At 39.5% G+C, this 24515-nt stretch overlaps 1 protein-coding gene across 4 annotated transcripts in view; it reads left to right on the forward strand.

Annotated features, from left to right (window-relative positions):
• The window catches only part of LOC149239889 (uridine/cytidine kinase UKL1, chloroplastic-like), a 277768-nt gene that overhangs the window by 178688 nt on the left and 74565 nt on the right, over positions 1–24515 (forward strand). For all 4 annotated transcript variants that reach the window (XM_089373570.1, XM_089373571.1, XM_089373573.1 and 1 more), the window contains 3 exons: positions 10878–11072; positions 11320–11403; positions 11549–11609. In XM_089373570.1, coding sequence (XP_089229696.1) covers positions 10878–11072; positions 11320–11403; positions 11549–11609 — 340 coding nt within the window. The remainder of the gene's footprint in view (positions 1–10877; positions 11073–11319; positions 11404–11548; positions 11610–24515) is intronic.

The following is a 24515-nucleotide window of genomic DNA, read 5'->3' on the forward strand; positions in this document are numbered from 1 at the left end:
GAGTAGGGCCCAATCTTGTCACTATTTCCACATTATAACCCTAGTTCTCCTTGAATAGGGAAAAAAATGTTTTTATGGTAGTTTATGTTAGGTTCCCTCCTAAATCTGCCTCCCTAAGCTTATAAAAGGATGCCTAAGCTCCTATTTGCCCTACACATTTGATTTCCAGTATTTGTGAGCATATGAGAGCTTGGACAATTCTATAACAACATTGAGTTTTAGAGAAACGACAATAAGTTTTGAGGTTCTTTGTCATCTTGGAGCTAGTTTGGAGTTGTCTATTGGAGTTGGGGCATTGATCCCAATGCAGATTTGGTTGTTGAACCAGGAGTTGAAGGAAGTGAACCACCAAGACCAAGCCTGGCACATGTTAATTTGTGAGGGAAGTAGTAGTCGTGTAGCTCGATGAACTTGTGCTTCTAATTCTGCTAGGCCAAGTGTTGTTGTTCATGCTACTACTAGTACTGCTATTGAGGCTAGAGGGGAGTTTGAAGAGTCCTCGAACTCTGAGCTAGGTGATGTTTATGTAGCTCCTAGTGGTGATCCCATGTGTAGTAGTGGTGATGCGTTTGATGAGTGATCATGTTGATCGGTGATTTGTAGTATGTGAAAATTCTATCACTACAGCAACTTATTTACTTTTCCTACTTATTTCACCATAAGTTATTCATGAAATTACTTCAATAAACATTAAAATAAATACTGCTGTAGATATCACACCGTAATACAAAAACAAACATATGCACAAGAATCAACACATTGACACCTTATTTTGGACTAATGTCCCCGGAAAAACCCAATGTGGGAAAACCGGTGCAACAAGGGAGGATTTTATTGTTCAGCAATTTTCTAGTACAACAGGATGCCAAATTGGCTTACTCACAGATAGACAAATTTTCTAGCACTTCTTCTAAACCCAGTGTCAGTCCTACTGATCTCTGCGTGACCTGAAACCCTCTGCGTCAGCCTGTTGAGACTCTGCGCAGCCTCTTTGGCCTTCTGCTTCACTCCTGCAGCCTCTACGTGGATGACGCCGACCTTACAATCTCTGCTGCCTCTGCGTGGTTCCCTCTGGCCCTACGTTTGCCTTTTCTGCCTCTGTGCTGATCTCCCGTCTCTCTGTTCTGTACTTGCTGCCTCCTGACTGCTCTCCAGACCACTGGTTCAATTTCTCAGCTAACCTGCTCCAGAAATTGAATTGACTGGTCTCTCTCAGTGTGTTCTCCAAGTGACCCTCAAGCCTCCTCTTATACTTTTCTCGTTGACAAATCAACGACAGAGATTAAGTCCCTAATCAACGACTAAAATTAGATCTGGCTTGATCCATGACTTTTGGACCATTGTAAAACAGTCTTATATTAATACACATTAATATTTTATTTTCCCTAAGTTTAGATTAGGGACTCCATTAAAAATATTAATTACTTTAATATCTCCCAAACTATTTAGAATATGCCCAAATCCTTTTTGGGTATTGGAGACCTCATGTGCCTTAGCCTCTCCACCAATTTTCTTGGCTAGAGCACATCTGATGCTACCCCAAATCAACACTCCCTCTTAGCGAGGACTGTGCTCTAGTAATACTCCTCACTGAGTATCACTCTGATCATCCGGCATCGTTCCCCGTGCTGATGCTAAGCCTCCCTGCCCCACATTCTTTTGGACTGTTGCATCCTGTACTCCTGCCCATGACTCTGCTACTGCCATTGTTGCATCTGTATGACAACTCCCTCTGCATCCATGCTGCTGCTGGTCCTTTCTCCCAACAGTGCATCCGCACTGCAACTCCCTCTACATCTATGCTGTTACTGGTCTTTTCTCCCAACACTGCATCTGCACTGCAATTCCCTCTTCATTCGTGCTGCTAACACACTCATTTCTACTTCTGAAAGGGGTTCTTTACCATCCCCATCTTTTCCCTGAAGTAGTCAAATTTTGACTTTCCAAGGGCCTTGGTGAGGATATCTGCCACTTGTTCTCCTGTAGGACTGTAGCTCAACTGTACAACGCCTCATTGGACACAGCCTCTGAAAAAGTGACACCGAATATAAATATGCTTCGACCTATCATGAAACACTGGATTCTCAGAGAGTTTGATGCAACTCTGATTATCACACATGATCCTGGTTGCCTCCATATTTCTTCTGAATAGTTTCACCAACAGTTTTCTAAGCCATATGGCCTCACACGAAGCTGTGCTTGCTGCCATATATTCTGCCTCAGATGAGCTTAGAGCCACAGATTTCTGTTTCCGACTGCACTAGGCGTTCATTCCTGATCCAATGTTGAAACAGTACCCAAAGGTACTTTTTCGATCCACTGAACTTCCGGCCCAATCTGCATCAGTAAATCCACTCAACCTGATATCCTTCTCCTTGGTGTATAAGAGCCCATAATCAACTGTTCCCTGTAAATATCTGAGAACATGTTTGGCTGCTGCCCAATGTGCCCTCTTTGGTTACACCATGAACTGACTAAGGGTGTTTACAGTGTAGGAAATATCTGGCCTGGTATTGACCAGATACATCAGGGACCCTATGAGCTGCCGGTATAGGGTGGGATCGACATCCTTGTATTTTGATGCATCAATCTTCTTCCAGTTGGTGATCATTGGTGTAGCCATAGGTCTACAATCTCCCATTCTGAACCTTTTCTGGATTTCTGTAGTGTACCTCCCTTGCCCAAGGAAGATCTCTCCTTTTTGCTGCTAAACTTCCAACCCTAGGAAGTAGTGCATTTGTCCCAGATCCTTCATATCAAACTCTGAGGCTAGATTTTTCTTGCAGTCCTCAATGAGTCTGGATGATCCTGTAAAAAAGAGATCATCCACATATAATACTAAGATAAGCGGCTCGTTCTCTACGACCAGATAGTAGAGATTCAGATCCGCCTCACTATTGACAAACCCCATCTTCTGCAAGTAGCCATCTATTCGACCATACCACACTCTCGGTGCCTGCTTTAGCCCGTACAAGGCTTTCTTCAGTCTGCATACGTGAGATTTCTTCTCATGAGTTTCAACGCCCTCTGGTTGTTCAATGTATACCTCTTCTTCTATTATCCCGTTCAGAAATGCCGTCTTGACATCCATCTGATGGATCTCCCATCCCATCTGGGCTGCAAGAGATATCACGGTCCTAATAGATGTATACCTGGCTACTGGGGCGAAGGTTTCCTCATAGTCAATCCATTCCTTTTGAGCATATCCCTTAGCCACAAACCTGGCCTTGTATTTGTCAACACTACTGTCCGCAACATATATGATCTTGTAGATCCATCTTGAACCTACCGCAGATATGTCTTGAGGCCTTGACACCACCTCCCAGACATCGTTCCCCATTATGGAGTTATACTCTTCTACCATTGCATCTAGCCAGACCTGATGCTGAGCTGCCTCCTTGAAACTGGCAGGCTCTCCATCCTGAGCTACTAACGCCTGATATCTGTCTGGCTGTTTTCGCTCTCTCTTACTATTCCTTGGCTCACCGATGAAGTTCTATGCATCACGCAAAATCTGAAAAAGTTCCTTGTTAGTTCTTCCTTTGCCAGCAGGTGCTTCTGTTCGCTCCTCCTCCTCATCCTGAGAATCTTCTTGACCTTTGGAAGAATTCTTCACTTTTGTTGGTTGAAGAGGCATGACCAACGGATCCTCTTTCGACTGCTCCTCGGAAGGCATTTTGCGAGATCTTTTGAAAGCTCTGTCCTCCATGAACTTTACATCTCGTCGTACTACTACCTTCCTGCTCCCTGGAAGATAGATTTTGTATGCCTTAGCGTTCTCGCTATATCCCACCAGATATCCCTTTTCTGTAGTCTGATCCAGCTTCTTCCTCTTTTCTTTGGGTATGCGGCAATATGCTAAACTCCCAAATATCTTGAAATGACTGACTTCAGGCGTCTTCCCAGTGAAGACTTTCTTTGGAGTAATCTTGCCCAATGCCCGATGAGGAGTCCTGTTCTGAATGTAGACAACTGTGTTGCATGCTTCTGCCCACAGGAATTTTGGCATATCCTGATCATACAACATGGCCCTAACCGCTTTTACAGTAGTCCTGTTTTTCCTTTCTGCCACCCCATTCTGCTCCGGATTGTAGGGAGTTGTCCACTCTCTTCTGATGCCCTCCTTAGCGCAATAATCAGTGAAGTCCTTATCGACATACTCTCCACCATTATCTGAGCGCAAAACTTATATTTTCTTCCCAGTCAAATTCTCCACCATTACCTTGAACTCCTTGAATCAACATAAAACCTCATCCTTGGTTTTCAGAAAATAAATCCAAGTTTTCCACGAGTGGTCATCAATGAAGGTAAGGAAATAATCAGCACCACTGAGAGCTTTGAGGAAAATAGGTCAACAGATATCTGAGTGTATCAATCCTAGTACACTCTTGGCCCTGTGTTTGCTCTTAGGAAATGCTGCCTTGGCATACTTTCCTAGAGCGCATCCCTTGCATACATCATCTCGTTCTGTACTCAGATTCGGAACTCCTGTTATAGTGCTCCTGAGAATTCTCAGAGCTCCATGGTGCAAGTGACTCATCCTTCTGTGCCATAGTTCGTTCAAGTCCTTGTCCCCATGATTGCCTATTAGTACCATTGGTGATTCTAGTTGTAATCTATACAACCGATTATTTTTGATCCTGATCTGCACTTTATTTTTCTAGCTTGGGTGTTTGACGTATACCTTTTCCTTGATGAAGTAGACGTCATAGCCCTTGCCTTGTAGTTGTGACAAGAAAATAAAGTTCATCCCCAATCCAGGTACATCAGCACATTTGGGGCATGGAACCACTCTCTCGATTCTGTCTGAAAGACTATGGTACCCTTACCTATTGGAGTACACTTTGCCTTGTTCCCCATGGTGATCTAAAAGTTCATCTTCTCTTCTCGATATTATGAGAAACGCTTCCTAATTCCCATCATATGTCACGAGGCTCCACTATCTATATACCATACTTCTAATGATGCAGCACTAGTCATGCATGCCACTTCTTCTTCCAGCCTAGAAGCCAACATAAGGAAATCAAAATCTCTTTCTATTGTGCAATCTTCTGAAAATCTGCGTGAGTCCCCTGAGGTGGATGCCTTTGCATCATGGTCTCGACACATAACTGATTTTCCCTTTCTGTCTCTAATTACTTGCTCTTATACCATGTGAAAATTCTATCACTACAACAACTGATTTACTTTTCCTACTTATTTCACCATAAGTTATTCATGAAATTACTTCAATAAACATTAAAATAAATACTGCTGCAGATATCACACCGTAATACAGAAACAAACATATGCACAAGAATCAACACATTGACACAGTTATTTTGGACTAATGTCCCCGGAAAAACCCAATGTGGGAAAACCGGTGCAGCAAGGGAGGATTTTATTATTTAGCAATTTTCTAGTACAATAGGGTGCCAAACTGGCTTACCCACAGAGACAAATTTTCCAGCACTTCTTCTGAACCCAGTGTAATTTCTACTGACCTCTGCGTGACCTGAAACCCTCTGCATCAGCGTGTTGAGATTCTGCGCAACCTCTCTGGCCTTCTACGTCACTCCTGCAGCCTCTGCGTGGATGACGCAGACCCTACTGGCTCTGCACAGCCTCTGCTGCCTCTGCGTGGCTCCCTCTGGCCCTATGTCTACCTTTTCTGCCTCTGTGCTGATCTCCCGTCTCTTTGTTCCGTACTTGTTGCCTCCTGACTGCTCTCCAGAACACTGGTTCAATTTTTTAGCTAACCCCGCTGTAGAAATTGAACTGACTGGTCTCCCTCAGTGTGTTCTACAACTGACCCTCAAGCCTCCTCTTATACTTTTCTCGTTGACAAATCAACAGCCGAAATTAAGTCCCTAATCAACGGCTAAGATTAGATCTGGCTTGATCCATGACTTTTGGACCATTAAAACACAATTTTATATTAATACACATTAATATTTTATTTTCCGCAAGTCTAAACTTAGGGACTCCATTAAAAATATTAATTATTTTAATACCTCCCAAACTGTTTAGAATCTGCCCAAACCCTTTCTGAGTATTGGAGATCTCATGTGCCTTAGCCTCTACACCAATTTTCGTGGCTAGAACACATCCGATGCTACCCCAAATCAACATAGTAGGCTAGTGGTCTAGTAGCTTGAGTTGTAGCATTGTTTTTGGATGCTGGAGGCCATTTAGAGCTAAGTTGCACGAAACGGGGAAACGGAAACGAGTTTCCGAAACGGGAAGTGATGCGAAACGCGACCTCCCCAAATTTTGGAAACGGGGAAACGCGAATATATATATATATTAAAAATATTTAAAAATTATTATTATATATATGTGCAATCATAAAGCATTAATGATACATTATAATTTATTACATTTAAACATTAAGCTTAAATTTACATCACATTTACTCATGAGTCATGAATGATCACATAATGAAAATAAAAATATAGGAAAATCCAAAAGCAACCTTTATTATATATCCAAGGGCAAAATCTCAAAATCAGCCTTTATTTATATTAGTATATGAGGCTGCAAGTACAATAAAGACTATAAGGCTGCAAGAACTATAGAGACAAGTCACAAAAGACTAATCCTCATCATAACAATCCTCATCAAAAATAGAAGCAGCACAATGCTCAACAGTGGATGGTAGTGCTGAAGAAGATGATGCACCAATTCCACTTCCAGATTCGGCCTCAATATTCAGGGCAGCAAGAGAGAGATCCAAATCAGGATTTTCTGCATCCACATCCCATTCTTTAGAAGGACCACTGTTGTATTCTGGACCCCTACGAGATGCAAGGCGAAGGTTGGAGTGCACATAAACAAGATCCTCTGCTTTCTGTGAGCCCAACCTATTGCGCTTCACAGAATGAATAAAACCATAAGTGCTCCAATTCCTTTCTGCTGATGAAGAACTTGCCACTTGTAAAAGAATACGAATGGCAAGGTTTTGCAAATGTACACCATTTGCTCCATGACAAATCCACCACCTAACTGGATTCATGGTGCTTCTCTCCTCCAAAGCTGATATATCTGCATAATCATCTATTCCTGCAGCAAAACTGACAAATTCCTCCTTTACCTCCCTATGTAGATGAGAAGGAAACATTCTCATAAGGGCTTTTTTCACTCCAGTAGCCACCTCTCTATCCTTATGGGTGCCTTCCTCTTCCCATTGCTTTTAGCAATAAGCTCCTCATCATAAAATTTGGGGTTCAAAGCATGTGCTAAAGTGTGCAATGGAGTATTGAAATTGTTCCACCTATCAACAATGATTTTCTTGATCAAACCAACAAAATGATCATCAACAAACAAAAGTTGTGGAGACTCTTGCGAAATGATTTCAATAGTTTTCTCAACCATGGAATCCATGCCATCATATACCTCTCCCAAGAAAGGTTGGTCAGTGTCAGCACTCCGGAGAAGCTCAAATGCAGGGGTTGTGAACTTTAGCAAGAAATCCACTTTGCTCCACCAATCCTCATCAAGGCACAATCTACGCACCATAGATCCCCGCTTTGAATCTGCTTGTCTCCACTCAATCCAAAGTTGACTCACCACCATAGAAACTAATGCATGCTTAACCTCAACAAGGCGGCGCAACATCACAAAGTTTGAGGCATATCTTGTCTCAGCAACTTTTAACAATTCCAATTTTGAGTACTCTCGAAATATGGCCTGAGACTGGTGGTGGTTGGTGATGAATTTGATAATCTCCCTTGCTTCCCCTGTGAGTTCCTTTATCCAGGAAACTTTGTTGTCGATCTCCTCTAAGATCAGATTCAGATTATGGACAATGCATGGTGTCCAAAAGATGTGGTCATACCTCCCCTCAATAATTAAACCTGCAGCTTTGCAAACCGGTGCATTATCCGTGATAACTTGCACCACCTTGTTAGGCCCTATTTGTTCAATAGCTTTTATAATAACATCAACAATGTATTGTGCATCTTTCACCTCTCCTGAGCAGTCTTCTGCATTGATAAACATTGCTCCTTTGGGGGAAGTGGCAATGATATTTATCAATGGTCTGCGCCTTATATCTGTCCAACCATCTGAGACTATGGTAACCCCAGAGCTACTCCAGGAAGAACGAATTGGAGCTAAAATGTCCTCTACAAGGTCCTTCTCATTTTTGAGAAGCTGGGTTCTGACTTTCTCATAGTTGGGCCCCTTGTACCCTTGAGGAGCTTTGTTAACTGCCCTTATCATATCTTGCCAGTGAGGAGAGCGAACAACATTGAATGGGATACCACATGCATAAATGCACCTAGCCACTCTGGAATCAGTTTCTTCTCTTGCTTGCACATTCACCAATCTAGCAATTCTGCTATCCTGAACTGAAGGGGATGCCCCTGGCCCTCTGGTATTTTTGGGTGCTGGTTGTTCATGTTGTTGAGTGTGACCAGCTCTCCTCTTTCTTGCTTCAGCTACAATCCTTGGCTCAATGTTAGATGGAGCTTGAGTAAGGTCATCATGTCTTCTCTTAGTACCATCCGCCTCATCTTGCTCTCTTTGATATGCCCTCCTTGCCAACGGATCTGATGTTTTTGTGCAATCTGAAATCCCCTGTCCTCCATGCAATAGATGTGCCTTCACTCTTGGGTAGGAACCCTTGTACGTATTATTGCAAAGATTGCATCGCCATTCCCATGAGCCACCACCTCCACATCTTTGAAGCTTCGTCACATGCCTCCAAAGAGGATAATATTCAGCCCTTGGGTTGGCCCTAGGGCTTGAACTTGCAGCTGCACTTTGGCTGGAAGCCATTGCTGCAAAAATAAATTAAAAAAACAAATCTGTAAATAAAAAAGTTAAATAATAAAAACGTTTTTCATATTTTTGGCTGTATAAACCCTAGAAAAATTGAAGAAATAGTAAAAAAAAACTAAGAAATGAATGTGGCTTACCCAAATTAATTTTCTGTGGCTTAAACTACCCTAAAATGCCAGAAAAGAGGAGAAATATGGCTATAGCTGAGCCAAATCTGCTGCAAAAATAAATTTAAAAAACAAATATATAAATAAAAAACGTTTTTCATATTTTTGGCTGCATAAACCCTAGAAAAATTGAAGAAATAGTAAGAAAAAACTAACAAAATGAATGTGGCTTACCCAAATTAATTTTCTGTGGCTGAAACTACCCCGAAATGCCAGAAAAGAGAAGAGAAATATGGCTGTAGCTGAGCCAAATCTGCTGCTACTGAAATCTCCTGATGAAATCTCTTTCTCTTGCTGCTGAAATCTCTTTCTCCTGCTACTGAAATCTACTTTGCTCACTGCTCAAAACACCCTAGCTGAAACAACTGCCAGTCTCCAAGAGAAACGACTTGCTGAATAGTGTGATGAGAGAATGAGACAAATTTCTCTTTTATAAGTTTAGAATAGGCTTCTAGAATTTACTGGAAACCTAAAAAAAATTTAAAAACAAATTAAAAAAAACACATTACAATTGGGAAATGTGGCTTGTACGGCCGGGAAATGCGTTTCCGGCCGTACTGCCACGTTTCTGTTTCGGGAAATGTGGCAATACGGCCGGAAACTCGTTTCCTGGCCGTACCAAACGCGTTTCGTACCGGTTTCCAGCCGGAAACGGCCCCCCCACGTTTCCTGCAACATAGATTTAGAGCCTCATTCTAGCATTGTTTTTGGAGTCTAGGGGCTATGAGGCCATCTTGAAGGTCCAAAAAATGCTCTAGGTAGAAGGACATCTTTGAGCCAAGGCTCACCAAAGGGGATGTCCAAGTGACTTGGATGTATAATCTGTAGATACTAGATATCCTCTTTGATGGCCTGATTCAGTGTTTGTCGAGTCGGTAGGAGATGTGCTGGTCCATCAAGGGAAAAACTAAATGGGGGATGGCGCTTTGGGGTGATGGTCATCGACTTGATGTCTGCTCTAGATTTATTAGATGATGCCAAATCATTACAGGGATTTCTGCAAGGGCATTTTTTCCACCCAAGCCTTGTGGGCTATGCCAGTCAGCATGAGAGAAGCAATTCGCTTAATTCTGGCACAAATTCGGGACATTTCCTCTAAGCAAGGAGAAAATGATGAGACTAATCTAGTCAGCTTAGCCCAAATCTGTATTATATTTGACCTTTGTTCTTTTGAACTTTCTCTAACCCACGTCATTGTAAATATTTCATAGGTGACTGGGTCAAACACGATCATTTGCCTAAGTTTTTATTTTTATATTTCTACATCTAGGGGAGTAGGTAAAAAATGATCACTTCACCAATTTTGTAGGGGACTAGGTAAAAAATGATCACTCCACCAATTTTTTATATATGCAATAATTTATAGTGTCCAGCATGTAGAGTTGCGGCAAGTTTCTCTGTGGATTCATTTCCCACTCGTATGTCTGTGAGTATTTCTATTACTGTCTTACTGTGCACATGTCAGTAATTAATATGTATTGTCTAGCTGAAAATACTTCCTTTAATTGTGTCCTTGATCTTCATATGCGAGAGGATCTTTTCGCAGGTGATTCCAATAATCCATCATATCACCCCTATGTACCACAAATCAATATTTAGTAGAACGCTGTTTAACTATATTTTCACATTTTTTTTAGATTTTACCAGAACACGAGCATGATGATAACACCTATGACAAGATTTTTGTGGGAAAGCAATTTAACTGTTTACCTTGGTATTATGGAATCTGGATATTTGTTAATATTGCACCTACGGTAGTTCATTTGCATTCCCAAAAAACATTTCGCTAGTTATAATCTCCTGTATGCTTGTTCACTTCTTAATTCAAGCAGCAAGAGATCAGGCATTGGATGCTTGTATATTGGACTGTTTTTGGATGTGCTTATTTTCAATCAAAAGTTATACCATTCTGAGATGGATATGTCTCTCATTCTTGATATGCTGCAGTATGCCAAGTTTGTTAAGCCAGCTTTTGATGATTTTGTACTACCATCAAAAAAGTATGCTGATGTTATTATCCCCCGAGGGGGAGACAACCATGTTGCAATAAATCTTATTGTGCAACACATTCAGACGAAGCTTGGACAACATGACCTGTGCAAGATTTATCCCAATGTTTATGTCATCCAATCTACTTTCCAGGTATGATGATTTTTGAATGTCATCCAGTATAATTTATGGATAAAATCTTTTTCTTATTTTGCTGATCTAAGGAATACCACTCTGTAGGCTAGGAATACATATTTGGAAGTTGGAGAATAATGGACTGTTTAAATGTATAACTGGAGCTATTGCAAATTGTAGTGTTTAAGTTTTGTGTTTGCTATAATTTTTTTAGTAATGATAGCTTTCAAGTTTGGAACTTATTAAAAGGTTTGTAACCTGGCAGATTCGCGGGATGCATACACTCATACGAGATCGTGAGACCACAAAGCACGATTTTGTCTTTTATTCAGATCGGCTCATTCGACTGGTATAGCTTATCTAATATTCCATTGCACAGAAACATTTGAAGTATAGAAGCCCTGGCCACTATGGAATTGCCTTCTTCTGCTCCCTGCTTGTTTCACCGCTGATGTAGAATTTTGAATTTTAACATCTTTGCCATGTCTAAGCAGGTTGTTGAGAATGGCCTGGGCCATCTTCCATTCACTGAAAAGCAAGTTACCACTCCTACAGGTGAATAGAAAATTCATTGCATATTGTCTCAATTTGTCATATTTCAGAGTAATTAATAACACAATTTATTTCTATTCTATACTAATGCCACCAAAGGATGGCAATCTTTTTTTGAATGCTGCTTTGTACAGTATTGTTAAAAACTAATATTGTCATTCAAATTAACTGGCCCATTTCTTGTGCTTAAATTGTGTAACCAACATATAATAATTTGGAGGAACTGTATGATTAGGAAATTATCACTTTTTAGTGTTATGCTTAATAGAACTTGGATGAACACATGTTCTTACGGTCAGTGTTCTAACTCTGCAATTGAAATGTAGTAAATCAGAACTTAAATCTTTCCATTTCTTTATTAAGATTCAACCTTTCTGCTTTCAAAGTTCAGATCATAGCTGTTTCAAGTGATACTGTATGCCTCAAGCTCTCAGTTCATAGCTCTTTCATGTGATATTTTATGCCTATAATTCCCTTTGGATTATTAAGCTGAAACAACTTTGTTGTAAACTTATTAGCAATAGTGATTTTAAAGAGACATGGTGAGAGGCAATATCGTCGCGGCTTCAATAATTCATTATCAATGTTATCAGAACTGAATTGGTGATCGAACCAGAAAACCCTAAACCGAGAACTGAGCGGAGCTTGATTGTTGAATTCTGTAGCTATGTTCGGTCTTCATAATTAATATGTTGTCCCTTGAAATATATATAATGAAAATATAAGACATGTTCTTCATGTCATTTTACTCTATCTCTTGAAATGATTAATATAAGACATGTTCTTCATGTCGGTTTCATTTTTTTTTTGAATTTTGAATTTTTGGCTCCAAACTTGTCAAGTCGGCCCCAGTTGAAGAGACACCCATTTGGGCCAGCCATAACACTCTATATAAGGCACTCGATCTACTCCAAACACAATTTGATCTCTCATAAGACATCTTCTCGGCATCCAAGCAAAGTAAAATAAGAGGAAGAACGATGAAGGACAAAGACATCTCAAGCATCTTTTCTATCTATCCTTGACTTCGCATGTGTGGCAGCTTAGGGATGAATTTCTCCAGAAGATATCATATCTTTAAGTTTTGTTTGAACTACCTATAATAAAACTTAATTCCTGACAATTCTAAAATGACTTTCGAAAAATAGTTAGTCACATCCCAATTTGGAAGTGACTTTCCAAAAATAGAAAGACATGTCTAAATGAGCAAGGATGATCTCGACATATGGAATCCACTTTAAAATCAAATCAATCATGATTATACAAGACAAGAATTAATATTTCTATCCTTACTAGTATTATTATTATTATGATACTATTATTTATAAAATAGTCTAAAGTAATTCACTTTTAATGGATTAATAAAAACGAATTCTCTCATGGAATAAGTAAATTAAATTGAGAATCTCTTACTTGGCAAATCGAACCTCTCTCTTTGAATAAAATAACAAATTCAATGTATGGAAAAAGTGTGACTCCTCATTAAATGCACTTGTAACTCCCTCATTCAATTCAATTTGTAAGTCTCACCAAATATTTTCTCTTGTCTAAGTGTAACACATTCTCTCCCTAATCCGAATTGTAACTCCTCAAGACAAGTGTACCTCTTTCTCTATTCTTGGGATGAGTTACACTTCTCCTCAAGTAACTCCTCCCTCATGGAATTTGATTCTCCTATTATTGGTTCAATGCATGAATTCATTTTGTAACTCCTCTCTTTTCTCATCTATTTAAGCAAGAGCAAGTGAGAGTTGTGAGTATCATGTTCATTGTGAAGGAGGGAAAGTGTTGAGTAGTGTTGATAATATCGGTATCGGAAAAATATCGGCGAGGGTCCAAAAAATATCTTATCGGCAATATCGGCGAAAATATCGGCAAATATCGGCAAGCATAAAAAATGCATAATATATTCATTTTTTTTTCTTCAGATTTTTAAACATATAAAACAATAACAACATGAAATAAACACATTGGCACATAAATATGAAGAAAACACTGATATATATGATGTCAAATAGAAATGATATATCAAAGGCGATACCAAATCCTGCTGATCCCTGATAATTGTCCATTCAAGGACTCAAATGTGGAGAACCAATACAAAACAACATCACATATATAAAAGTATCTCATTATCATGAGTTATATGTAGCATAACAAATAAAACTAGCAGCGATCTATCTGAAATCACTGCCCTCTCCCCCTTTTATAGGAAAACATGATGGGCTGTATGCCAGGCCTGCCCCTAGTAGTAGAAGGCCCTGACCCTGCCTCTGCACCTAATGTCAAATAATGAGTCCTAGGTATGGGGCTATGCTCTCCTATATCTATAGCAGATGGTGTTGATGCTGATGCTCCCGCAGTGTCCTCCTCCTCCTCCTCCTGCTCCTCCTCTAAGTGCTGCTGCTTCTCTGACTCCGAGTCCTCCTCTTGCTGCCCCTGCTCTAATGGATCATCTACCACTGGCTCTAACCATGAAGGTGACTCCTCCAATATGGGCTCCTCAGACTGCACCCTCCACGGAGACAATACATCAATATTGTCTAAGGAAATGGCATCTGGATCCATTGGTGATTCTATTTGCGTCACTCGAAGTTGGATGTTGTAATGCACATACACCAAATCGTTGAGGCGTGCGAACTCCAACCTGTAAGAGTGTCAAAAAAAGTAATGAGTCTTGACTCTTGACTCTTGACACTTGAAGGTCGTAAATTAAAAATTAAAAATTACAATAAGTGTAATTGCTCAACTGAAGGCTTGAGCTCAAAGTTATACCTGTTGCACTTTTTGGTGTGTATTTTCTCAAATACACTCCAATTGCGCTCACACCCTGAAGAGCTACATGTTTGACTCAAGATTCGTATGGCCAATTTTTGCAAATTTGGTGCCCTTGCACCATAGCTTCGCCACCAAATATCTACAACAAAATAATGAAATTCAAAATTCAAAAACTTAAAACATAATTGAACTTTCAAATAAAAGTTACATAATTGAATTTAAAAAAAATAGAATTATAAATTTATAAGTAAGGAAATTCTAAATTGAAAATTCTAATTTCTAATGAGTGATGACTTGTCACTTACGTGGCATGAAGAGGGTCCTTTCCCTAATAGCATCATCAAAGCCAAATAGGCCAACACAATCTCGATAAGACTATCTCGTGATTGATTTTGCTACGAAGCTCAGGATCAAGTACCATCCTCTGAACACAGGAATGGAGCCCTTCCATCACCTCGCCATCAAAATCAAAGTTGCATATGTATGAAAATGCAGAGTTGAGGAAGAGTGCTGCTGCATGAATGGGTCAATGAAGCATCCCTGTCCACCGACTATCGATCACATCCCATAACATCATCTGCCTATCAAGGCCAACAGAACCCTTGTCTGCATAATAGGAACAAATGGCCTCCTTGGCCCTATCCATGCCCTCATACAAATAAGGCATTGCAGGCTTCTCTCCATCCACCAATCTAAGAACCTTTACTATAGGTTCGCTAATTGCACATGCTTCTTCTACTCCATGCCAAAATGTCTCAGAGTACACCATTTTTGCAATGGCTTTCCCGTCATGTCTCCTATTGTATTTACAATTACGCCAATCATCAGACACAAACATTTGCTTCAACTCGAACTGCATCGAGGCAAAGGCTGAAGAGTAATAATGGTTGTGGCAAAACATGTGATGGCAGGACGCCGCAACTCCTTGTTTCTAGTGAACCTCCTCATGAGGCTAAGAACAAAAGCATGGTTATAAATAAACTTGGGGATGCTCCTAGCCATATCAACTGCCTCCTTGATGAAGGAGAGTTTCCCCATATCCTCAAGCAACAAATCAAGACAATGTGCTGCACATGGAGTCCAGAACAATGTGGGATGCCTCTCCATAAGCATTCTGCCGGCAGACACATAATTAGCTGCATTGTCTGTTATGACTTGCACCACATTCTGCACACCAATCTCTCGAATGAACCCATCTAACAACTCACATATCGTTGCTGCATCTTTGATATGTTCTGATGCATCCAACGATTTAATAAACATGGTACCTTTAGGACAATGTACCAAGAAATTTAGAAGGGTCCTACCCTTCCTATCTGTCCAACCATCAGACATCACTGTGCATCCAGTAACTTCCTGTGTCTTTTTCAACTCCACCAATCTAGAGTTGATGTCCTATTTTTTTGCTTGAAGAATTGGCCCCCGCAACTCCTCATATGTGGCACTTTTGTACCCTGGGCCCACAACAACAATAGCATCACACATTAGCTGCCAAAATGGATTGGTTTTGGTGATGCTGAGAGGTAAGTTGCTCCAGAAAATACACCTCCCCATGACTCTATCTGCTTCTTGCTTCTCCTTTGTAACAAGCGATTTTATGCCAGGTTGTGCTCTAGCGCCTGTTCGTGGAACAAAAAATGATGACCTTGCAGTCGCACTAGTAGTAGCATGTGATGGTGTGCCAGTTGTGGAGCCCCTCCCACTAGGGCCACTACCCTCAAGACCAAAATCAGGAGAAGATATCCCGAAACATCTACCTGCACGTTCAACTTTGTTTCTTTCTGCCTCTTCCTTTTTTTGTCCTTTTCATCAATTGCCTCAAGGGCTTTTTGTAGAAGCTCCGGACTAGAAACTGTACAAACCCCAACATCATGTCCACTGAGTCTAGCAAGATGGTATTTGAGTAGTGTAATCCAACCTGTCATCTTGGTCCCACACAATTTGCATGTAAGATATGCACGATTTGTCCCACCATCAGGGCTCCCATACTCCCAAAATGGGTCCAAGGCTTTTGGCATATTTGTATTTTGTAGTGGGCTAATTCAAAAGGAAACCTAGGGCACCAAAAAAAAATTGGAATTAGTAACTTAATAAGTAACACAAAATTACAAATAACCACATCATTTTACAAAACAGTTTTAACTTTTTTTGCTACATTATTTGCAAATTTGCAATGGGCATGAAAAAGAGAGAAGACTTAAGAGGGCAGTGAGCTTGTATCATGCAATAGTTGCCACTTTAACCAAAGATGCCAAGCAATGAAAAAGCCTAACAATGCAAATGATATGCCAAGGAAATGAGGTGACTGTATATTACTTATTATATCACTGTTACGTAATTATACCACTGCTGTAGGTGCATTATCAGACCTCGGTATTCAACAAATAGTCTTCCAAGATTCACTTGTATGACACCAATCTTTCAAACAAGGTTCCTTATGAATTAGATTTATTTCTTCATTAATTTATAGAGACGTTAGAAGCCAAATTTTACCATTGTTAACTTATTACCAGAGATCCAAATCATTCATATTAAACGCTGAAACTAGCATGTCAATCCTAAAAATTTATGAAAAAAATGCTAAACAGTGACTCACTGACTAACAAATGAATGCAAATGATTTCTCAATATATTATTGTTATATACCTAGGGGGATAATATGGGGTACCAAGGGAGGTACCCAAGGTAATAATGTAATAATGGGATGGGCCATAGTAATAAATAAGGGGGTTAACCCATATCATGTAAGGGACCACAAGTAGTTAATAATAATGTAATGGGCCCATGGTATTAGTTGATGGTATGAGAGAACCATGGTAATGACCCATGGTATTGTATGTATGAGGCCTATATAGAGGCTAGAGACTCCATGTCAAGGAATAGAGTGAAGGATTATTGTATGAACATGCATATGACTTGTGGAGTGTTCTCCTTCCTTAAGGAGTGAATATATGGTGTTGCCCTACCTTAAGGGTTTGATCAATAAAGAAGCATTTCTATCTATCTCTATCTTATTGGTTCTGGGTTTATTTCCATTATCATATATTTCTGGGTTAGATCTACAACAAATGGTATCAGAGCTATAACAAGTGGTATCAGAGCACTTTCTTGGGTTTTTTTTTTTTTTTGCAGGGTTTCGGGGGCTGCGAGTTTGCAGATCAGATCTGTACATTTTTGTGCAAGATCTGCAAAATCTAATTGCAGATCTATATTCTCTGTGAAAAAATAGCCAATTTCAAAAAAAAAAAATCGGTTGAATCGGAGTCCGGATGAAGGAGAAATCGCTGATCTAAAAATCAGTGGGGTTGCAGACAATTTTTCAGGGCAGCAAGTTTGTGGCGCAGATCTGGACGTCCTGGTGCAAGATCTGCAAAATCTAATTGTAGATTTGGATTCTATGTGAAAAAATACCCGATTTCAAAAAAAAAATCGGTCGAATCGGAGTCCGGATGAGGGAGATATTGTTGATTTAAAATCAACTCTTTTTGTAGAAATTTTGGTGACGGTGGGAGAGTTGCAGCGCAGATCTGAAATTCTAGTGCATGGATCAGGATTTCTAACACATGGGCAGATGCAGAATGATTGTTCCATTTCTGAAAACAGGTTATAATAGGGATTTTGAGCAATATTGTCGAAACTGTGACAATTTCAAATTTTCACCAAGTAAGTGAATTTTTCTCAAACCCTCTTCATGGAGATGCTATATTTTACAGGGAAAGATAATGGCCCTACTATTAAAGAATTCATATAGAGATACAAGTACATACATGGGACACATTGGAAGATTCTAATGAAGCTTAATATGAGAGATGAGGCTGAAAAATGGTGGTTATCACTTGACCACAAGCAATTGACCAAACTTTCAGATGCAGAATTTGAAAAACTCTTTTTGGACAAATGGTCTCGGGCTAGAAAAAAGGAGAATGAGACACATAAGGGGTTATTTGCTACATGTGTCTCCTTATTGCAGGTTCATGGATTGATTCAGAAAGAGAAGATCATTGTTTCTATAAATCCTAGTTGCAAGCATAATTTCATCAATGTTAATTTGGCAAAAAAATTGCAAGTTCCAGCAAAACAAATTGAAAATACACAGGTTGATGATGAGGCTATTCAAATTTATAAGGATTTGAAGCTTTCTATGGATAAGTATGTGTTGCATAGTGATTTTTATGCTTCAAATATGGATAACATAAATGTTGGAGCTATATTTTTGGGTTAGAGCTATTTCATGTTAGATCTACAACAAGTGGTATCGGAGTACTTTCTTGGGCACAAAAGTGGAGAATTTTTTTTTTTATTTTTTGCAGGATTTCGGGGGCGGCGAGTTTGCAGATCAGATCTGTATGTTTTGGTGCAAGATCTGCAAAATCTAATTGCAGATCTATATTCTTTGTGAAAAAATAACCGATTTAAAAAAAAAATCGGTTGAATCGGAGTCCGGATGAAGGAGATATCGCTGATCTAAAAATCAGTGGGGTTGCAGACAATTTTTCAGGGCAGCGAGTTTGCGGTGCAGATCTGGACGTCCTGGTGCACGATTTGCAAAATCTAATTGTAGATCTGGATTGAGAAAAATTACCCAATTCCAAAAAAAAAATCAGTCGAATCGGAGTATGGATGAGGAAGATATCGCTGATTTAAAATCAACTCTTTTTGCAGAAATTTTGGTGACGGCGGGAGAGTTGCAGCGCAGATATGAAATTCTAGTGCCTGGATCAAGATTTCTATCACATGGACAGATGCAGAATGATTGTTCCATTTCTGAAAACAGGTCATAATAGGGATTCTGAGCAATATTGACGAAACTATGACAATTTCAAATTTTCACCAAGTAAGTGAGTTTTTCTCAAACCCTCTTCATGGAGATGCTATATTTTACAGGGAAAGATAATAGTCCTACTATTGAAGAATTCATACAGAGATACAAGTACATACATGGGACACATTGGAAGATTCTAATGAAGCTTAATATGAGAGATGAGGCTGAAAAATGGTGGTTATCACTTGACCACAAACAGTTGACCAAACTTTCAGATGCAAAATTTGAAAAACTCTTTTTGGACAAATGGTCTCGGGCTAGAAAAAAGGAGAATGAGACACATAAGGGGTTATTTTCTACAGGTGTCTCCTTATTGCAGGTTCATGGATTGATTCAGAAAGAGAAGATCATTGTTTCTATAAATCCTAGTTGCAAGCATAATTTCATCAATGTTAATTTGGCAAAAAAATTGCAAGTTCCAGCAAAACAAATTGAAAATACACAGGTTGATGACGAGGCTGTTCAAATTTATAAGGATTTGAAGCTTTCTATGGATAAGTATGTGTTGCATGGTGATTTTTATACTTCAGAGATGGATGATAGGGATGTTGTTATGGGATACCCTTGGATGGAATCAGTGGGTACTATCAATATTAATGTACATAAGAAATTCCTGAAGCTCTGGTATAAAAAGAAGAAAATTACATTACAGGATATTTCCATTAATAAACAGGTAGAGTGCAAGGAGGCTGAAGCAGAAGATGTTCCAAGGTCTGACATATTAGATGATGAGCCAGTGATGATAGACAATCAAACACAAACACAGGCGGAAGCAGAAAAGGTTACAGATGTTGATACATCAAAGGAGGGCTCAGTGGTTGAAGTCATATTGGAAAAGAAGACACCACAACAGGCACCACAGCAGGGTGAATTAAAGAAAAAGACATCGTGGGTTAAAACTTCAACATATCACCACCCACATCACCCCGCAAGAAAACAACCAACAAGATGGCAACCAATTAGCCACAAGGACAACAACCCCTCTATGACGGATAGCGAGGAGCGAAGATCCACCTACTACACATTAACACAAAAGAGCTGCCATGGTCAACTTCCATCTCAAGCGAGCGAGGCACTAGCGAGATCGAGGGTTCACCTTTCTCTTGGATGGCTAGATGTACGTGCATGGTACCAGTGGACTACTCTTTTGAGTAAATCTTATTATTTGTGTTCTTCCCATGTTTCGGGGACGAAACATGCTAAGGGGGGTGGAGTGTTATATACCTAGGGGGGATAATATGGGGTACCAAGGGAGGTATCCAAGGTAATAATGTAATAATGGGATGGGCCATAGTAATAAATAAGGTGGTTAACCCATATCATGTAAGGGACCACAAGTAGTTAATAATAATGTAATGGGCCCATGGTATTAGTTTGATTGTATGAGGGAACCATGGTAATGATCCATGGTATTGTATGTATGAGGCCTATATAGAGGCTAGAGACTCCACATGGGAGCTAGTCAAGGAATAGAGTCAAGGAATATTGTATGAACAGACATATGGCTTGTGGAGTGTTTTCCTTCCTTAAGGAGTGAATGTATGGTGTTGCCCTACCTTAAGGGTTTGATAATAAAGAAGCATTTCTGTCTATTTCTCTCTTATTGTTTCTGGGTTTATTTCTATTATCATATATTTCTGGGTTAGATATACAACAAGTGGTATCAGAGCACTTCTTGGGCACAAAAGTGGAGATTTTTTTTTAATTTTTTGCAGGATTTTGGGGGCGGCGAGTTTGCAGATCAGATCTGTATGTTTACAGCGCAGATCTGGACGTCCTGGCACAAGGTCTGCAAAATCTAATTGCAGATCTGGATTCTATGTGAAAAAATACCCCATTTCAAAAAAAAATTGGTCGAATCGGAGTCAGGATGAAGGAGATACCGCTGATTCAAAAATCAGTGGGGTTGCAGACAATTTTTCGGGACAACGAGTTTGCGGCATAGATCTAGACATCCTATTGTAAGATCTACAAAATCTAATTGTAGATCTGAATTCTTTGTGAAAAAATACTTGATTTTAAAAAAAAATCGGTCGAATCGGAGTCCGGATGAAGGAGATATCGCTGATCTAAAAATCAGTGGTGTTGCAGACAATTTTTCGGGGTAGCAAGTTTGCGGCGCAGATCTGGACGTCCTAGTGCAAGATCTACAAAATCTAATTGCAGATCTGAATTTTTTGGAAAAAATTACCCAATTTCAAAAAAAAAATCAGTCGAATCGGAGTCTGAATGAGGGAGATATCGCTGATTTAAAATCAACTCTTTTTTGCATAAATTTTGGTGACGACGGGAAAGTTGTAGTGCAGATCTGAAATTCCAGTGCCTGGATCAGGATTTCTATCACATGGGCAGATGCAGAATGATTGTTCCATTTCCAAAAACAGGTCATAATAGGGATTCTGAGCTATAAAAATTGGTATCAGAGCTATAACAAGTGGTATCAGAGCACTTTCTTGGGCACAAAAGTGGAGAATTTTTTTTTAATTTTTTGCAGGATTTCGGGGGCGGCGAGTTTGCAGATCAGATCTATATGTTTTGGTGCAAGATCTGCAAAATCTAATTGCAGATCTATATTCTTTGTGAAAAAATAGCTGATTTCAAAAAAAAATCGGTTGAATCGGAGTCCGGATGAAGGAGATATCGCTGATCTAAAAATCAGTGGGGTTGTAGACAATTTTTCAGGGCACCGAGTTTGTGGTGCAGATCTGGACGTCCTGGTGCACGATCTGAAAAATCTAATTGTAGATTTGGATTCTTTGTGAAAAAATACCCAAATTCAAAAAAAAAATCAGTCGAATCAGAGTCCGGATGAGAAAGATATCGCTGATTTAAAATCAACTCTTTTTGCAGAAATTTTGGTGACAGCGGGAGAGTTGCAGTGCAGATTTGAAATTTCATTCCCTGGATCAAAATTTCTATCACATGGGCAGATGCAGAATGGTTGTTCCATTTCCAAAAACAGGTCATAATAGGGATTCTGAGCAATATTGACTAAACTGTGATAATTTCAAATTTTCGCCAAGTAAGTGAATTTTTTTCAAAACTCTCTTCATGGCTTCTAGCAAGGTTCTATTATTTACAGGAAAGATAATGGTCCTATTATTGAAGAATATATACAAAAACACAAGTTATTATGGAAAAATCATTGGAGAACTTTTGTAGTGTGTAATTTTGAAGACGAGGCAACCACATGGTGGGGATTACTTAACCAAAAGAAGTGTTCCAACTTGTCCGATGAAGAATTTGAAAAATTACTTTTAGATAGATGGTCTCATGCCAGAAAACAAGATAAGGAGAAACATGTGGGGCTATTTCCTACTGGTATATCCTTATTGCAGGTTCATGGATTGATTCAGAAAGAGAAGATCATTGTTTCTATAAATCCTAGTTGCAAGCATAATTTTATCAATGTTAATTTGGTAAAAAAATTGCAAGTTCCAGAAAAACACATTGAAAACACACAGATGGATGATGAGGATGTTCAATTGTATAAGGATTTGAAGATTTCTATGGATAAGTATGTGTTGCATGGTGATTTTTATGCTTAAGATATGGATAACATGGATGTTGTTTTGGGATACCCTTGGATAGAAACAGTGGGTACTATCAATATTAATGTACAGAAGAAATTCCTGAAGCTCTAGTATAAAAAGAAGAAAATTGCATTACAGGATATTTCCATTAATAAACAGGTAGAGTGCAAGGAGGTTGAAGCAGAAGATGTTCCAGGGTCTAACATATTAGATGATGAGCCAGTGATGATAGACAATCAAACACAAACAGAGGCGGAAGCAGAAAAGGTTACAGGTGCTGATACATCAGAGGAGGGCTCAGTGGTTGAAGTCATATTGGAAAAGAAGACACCACAACGGGCACCACAGCAGGGTGAATTAAAGAAAAAGACACCGTGGGTTAAAACTTCAACATATCATCACCCACATCACCCCGCAAGATGGCAACCAATTAGCCACAAGGACAACAACCCCCGTATGACGGATAGCGAGGAGCGAAGATCCACCTACTACACATCAACACAGAAGAGCTGCCATGGTCAACTTCCATCTCAAGCGAGCGAGGCACTAGCAAGATCGAGGGTTCACCTTTCTCTTGGATGGCTAGATGCACGTGCATGGTACCAGTGGACTACTATTTTGAGTAGATCTTATTATTTGTGTTCTTCCCATGTTTCGGGGACGAAACATGCTAAGGGGGGTGGAGTGTTATATACCTAGGGGGATAATATGGGGTACTAAGGGAGGTACCCAAGGTAATAATGGGATGGGCCATAGTAATAAATAAGGGGGTTAACCCATATCATGTAAGGGACCACAAGTAGTTAATAATAATGTAATGGGCCCATGGTATTAGTTGATGGTATGAGGGAACCATGGTAATAACCCATGGTATTGTATGTATGAGGCCTATATGGAGGCTAGAGACTCCATGTCAAGGAATAGAGTCAAGGATTATTGTATGAATAGGCATATGGCTTGTGGAGTGTTCTCCTTCCTTAAGGAGTGAATATATGGTGTTGCCCTACCTTAAGGGTTTGATCAATAAATAAGCATTTCTATCTATCTCTATTTTATTGTTTCTGGGTTTATTTCCATTATCATATATTTCTGGGTTAGATCTACAACAATTATGGTGACTGTTAATTAGTTTTCTGGCCACTGTTTAGATGTATTATACTGCTGTAAAGTTGTCAACAATGTTTCTCGAAGCTGCAAGTGAAACAGTGAGGAAGAGAGAGGGATAAGGAGGCAAACTTAAAAGTTAAAAGTTACAAATAGCAGTGCAGTATTATTTGGCAACAGATTCCACTTTCTTGCTTAATGATTTGCTATCTTATACTCAAAATAATGTTCATGTGACTCCTCTTTGGCAGGCATGGTATGATGCTAGAGTCATCTTGATTGATAGGAAGCCCCATCAACTTTCCTGTGCTTGCAAGTTTTATGTGAAATTTTATTGTGCTTGTATAGAAGATGTGCTTGATATTTAGCACCGGCCACTAGTTGCAAGCAAGAAAACAAAACTTGGGATTGAGAAACTTAGTGTTTTGCAAGCACCATATCAGTTGAATGTGCAGCCCAATTTGACTGACAAAGTAGAGTTTTGGGGTGGAGATTCTTCATCACTACGTATGCCAGCACTTATTAATGAATCTATAAAATTAAAATCACAGATTGCAAAACTCATTTCATCATCTCTTAAACAGGGAATTGTTGCTGAAATCAATTTAAGACTATTGAAGGAAAGTGATCTTCATCGCTATATGCATGAGGATGATACATTTAGTTAAAAAC

This window comes from Pinus tabuliformis, chromosome 8 (genome assembly GCF_031772625.1).
Source record: "Pinus tabuliformis cultivar Carrire ecotype Pingquan chromosome 8, CPIR1, whole genome shotgun sequence".
NCBI lineage: Eukaryota > Viridiplantae > Streptophyta > Pinopsida > Pinales > Pinaceae > Pinus > Pinus tabuliformis.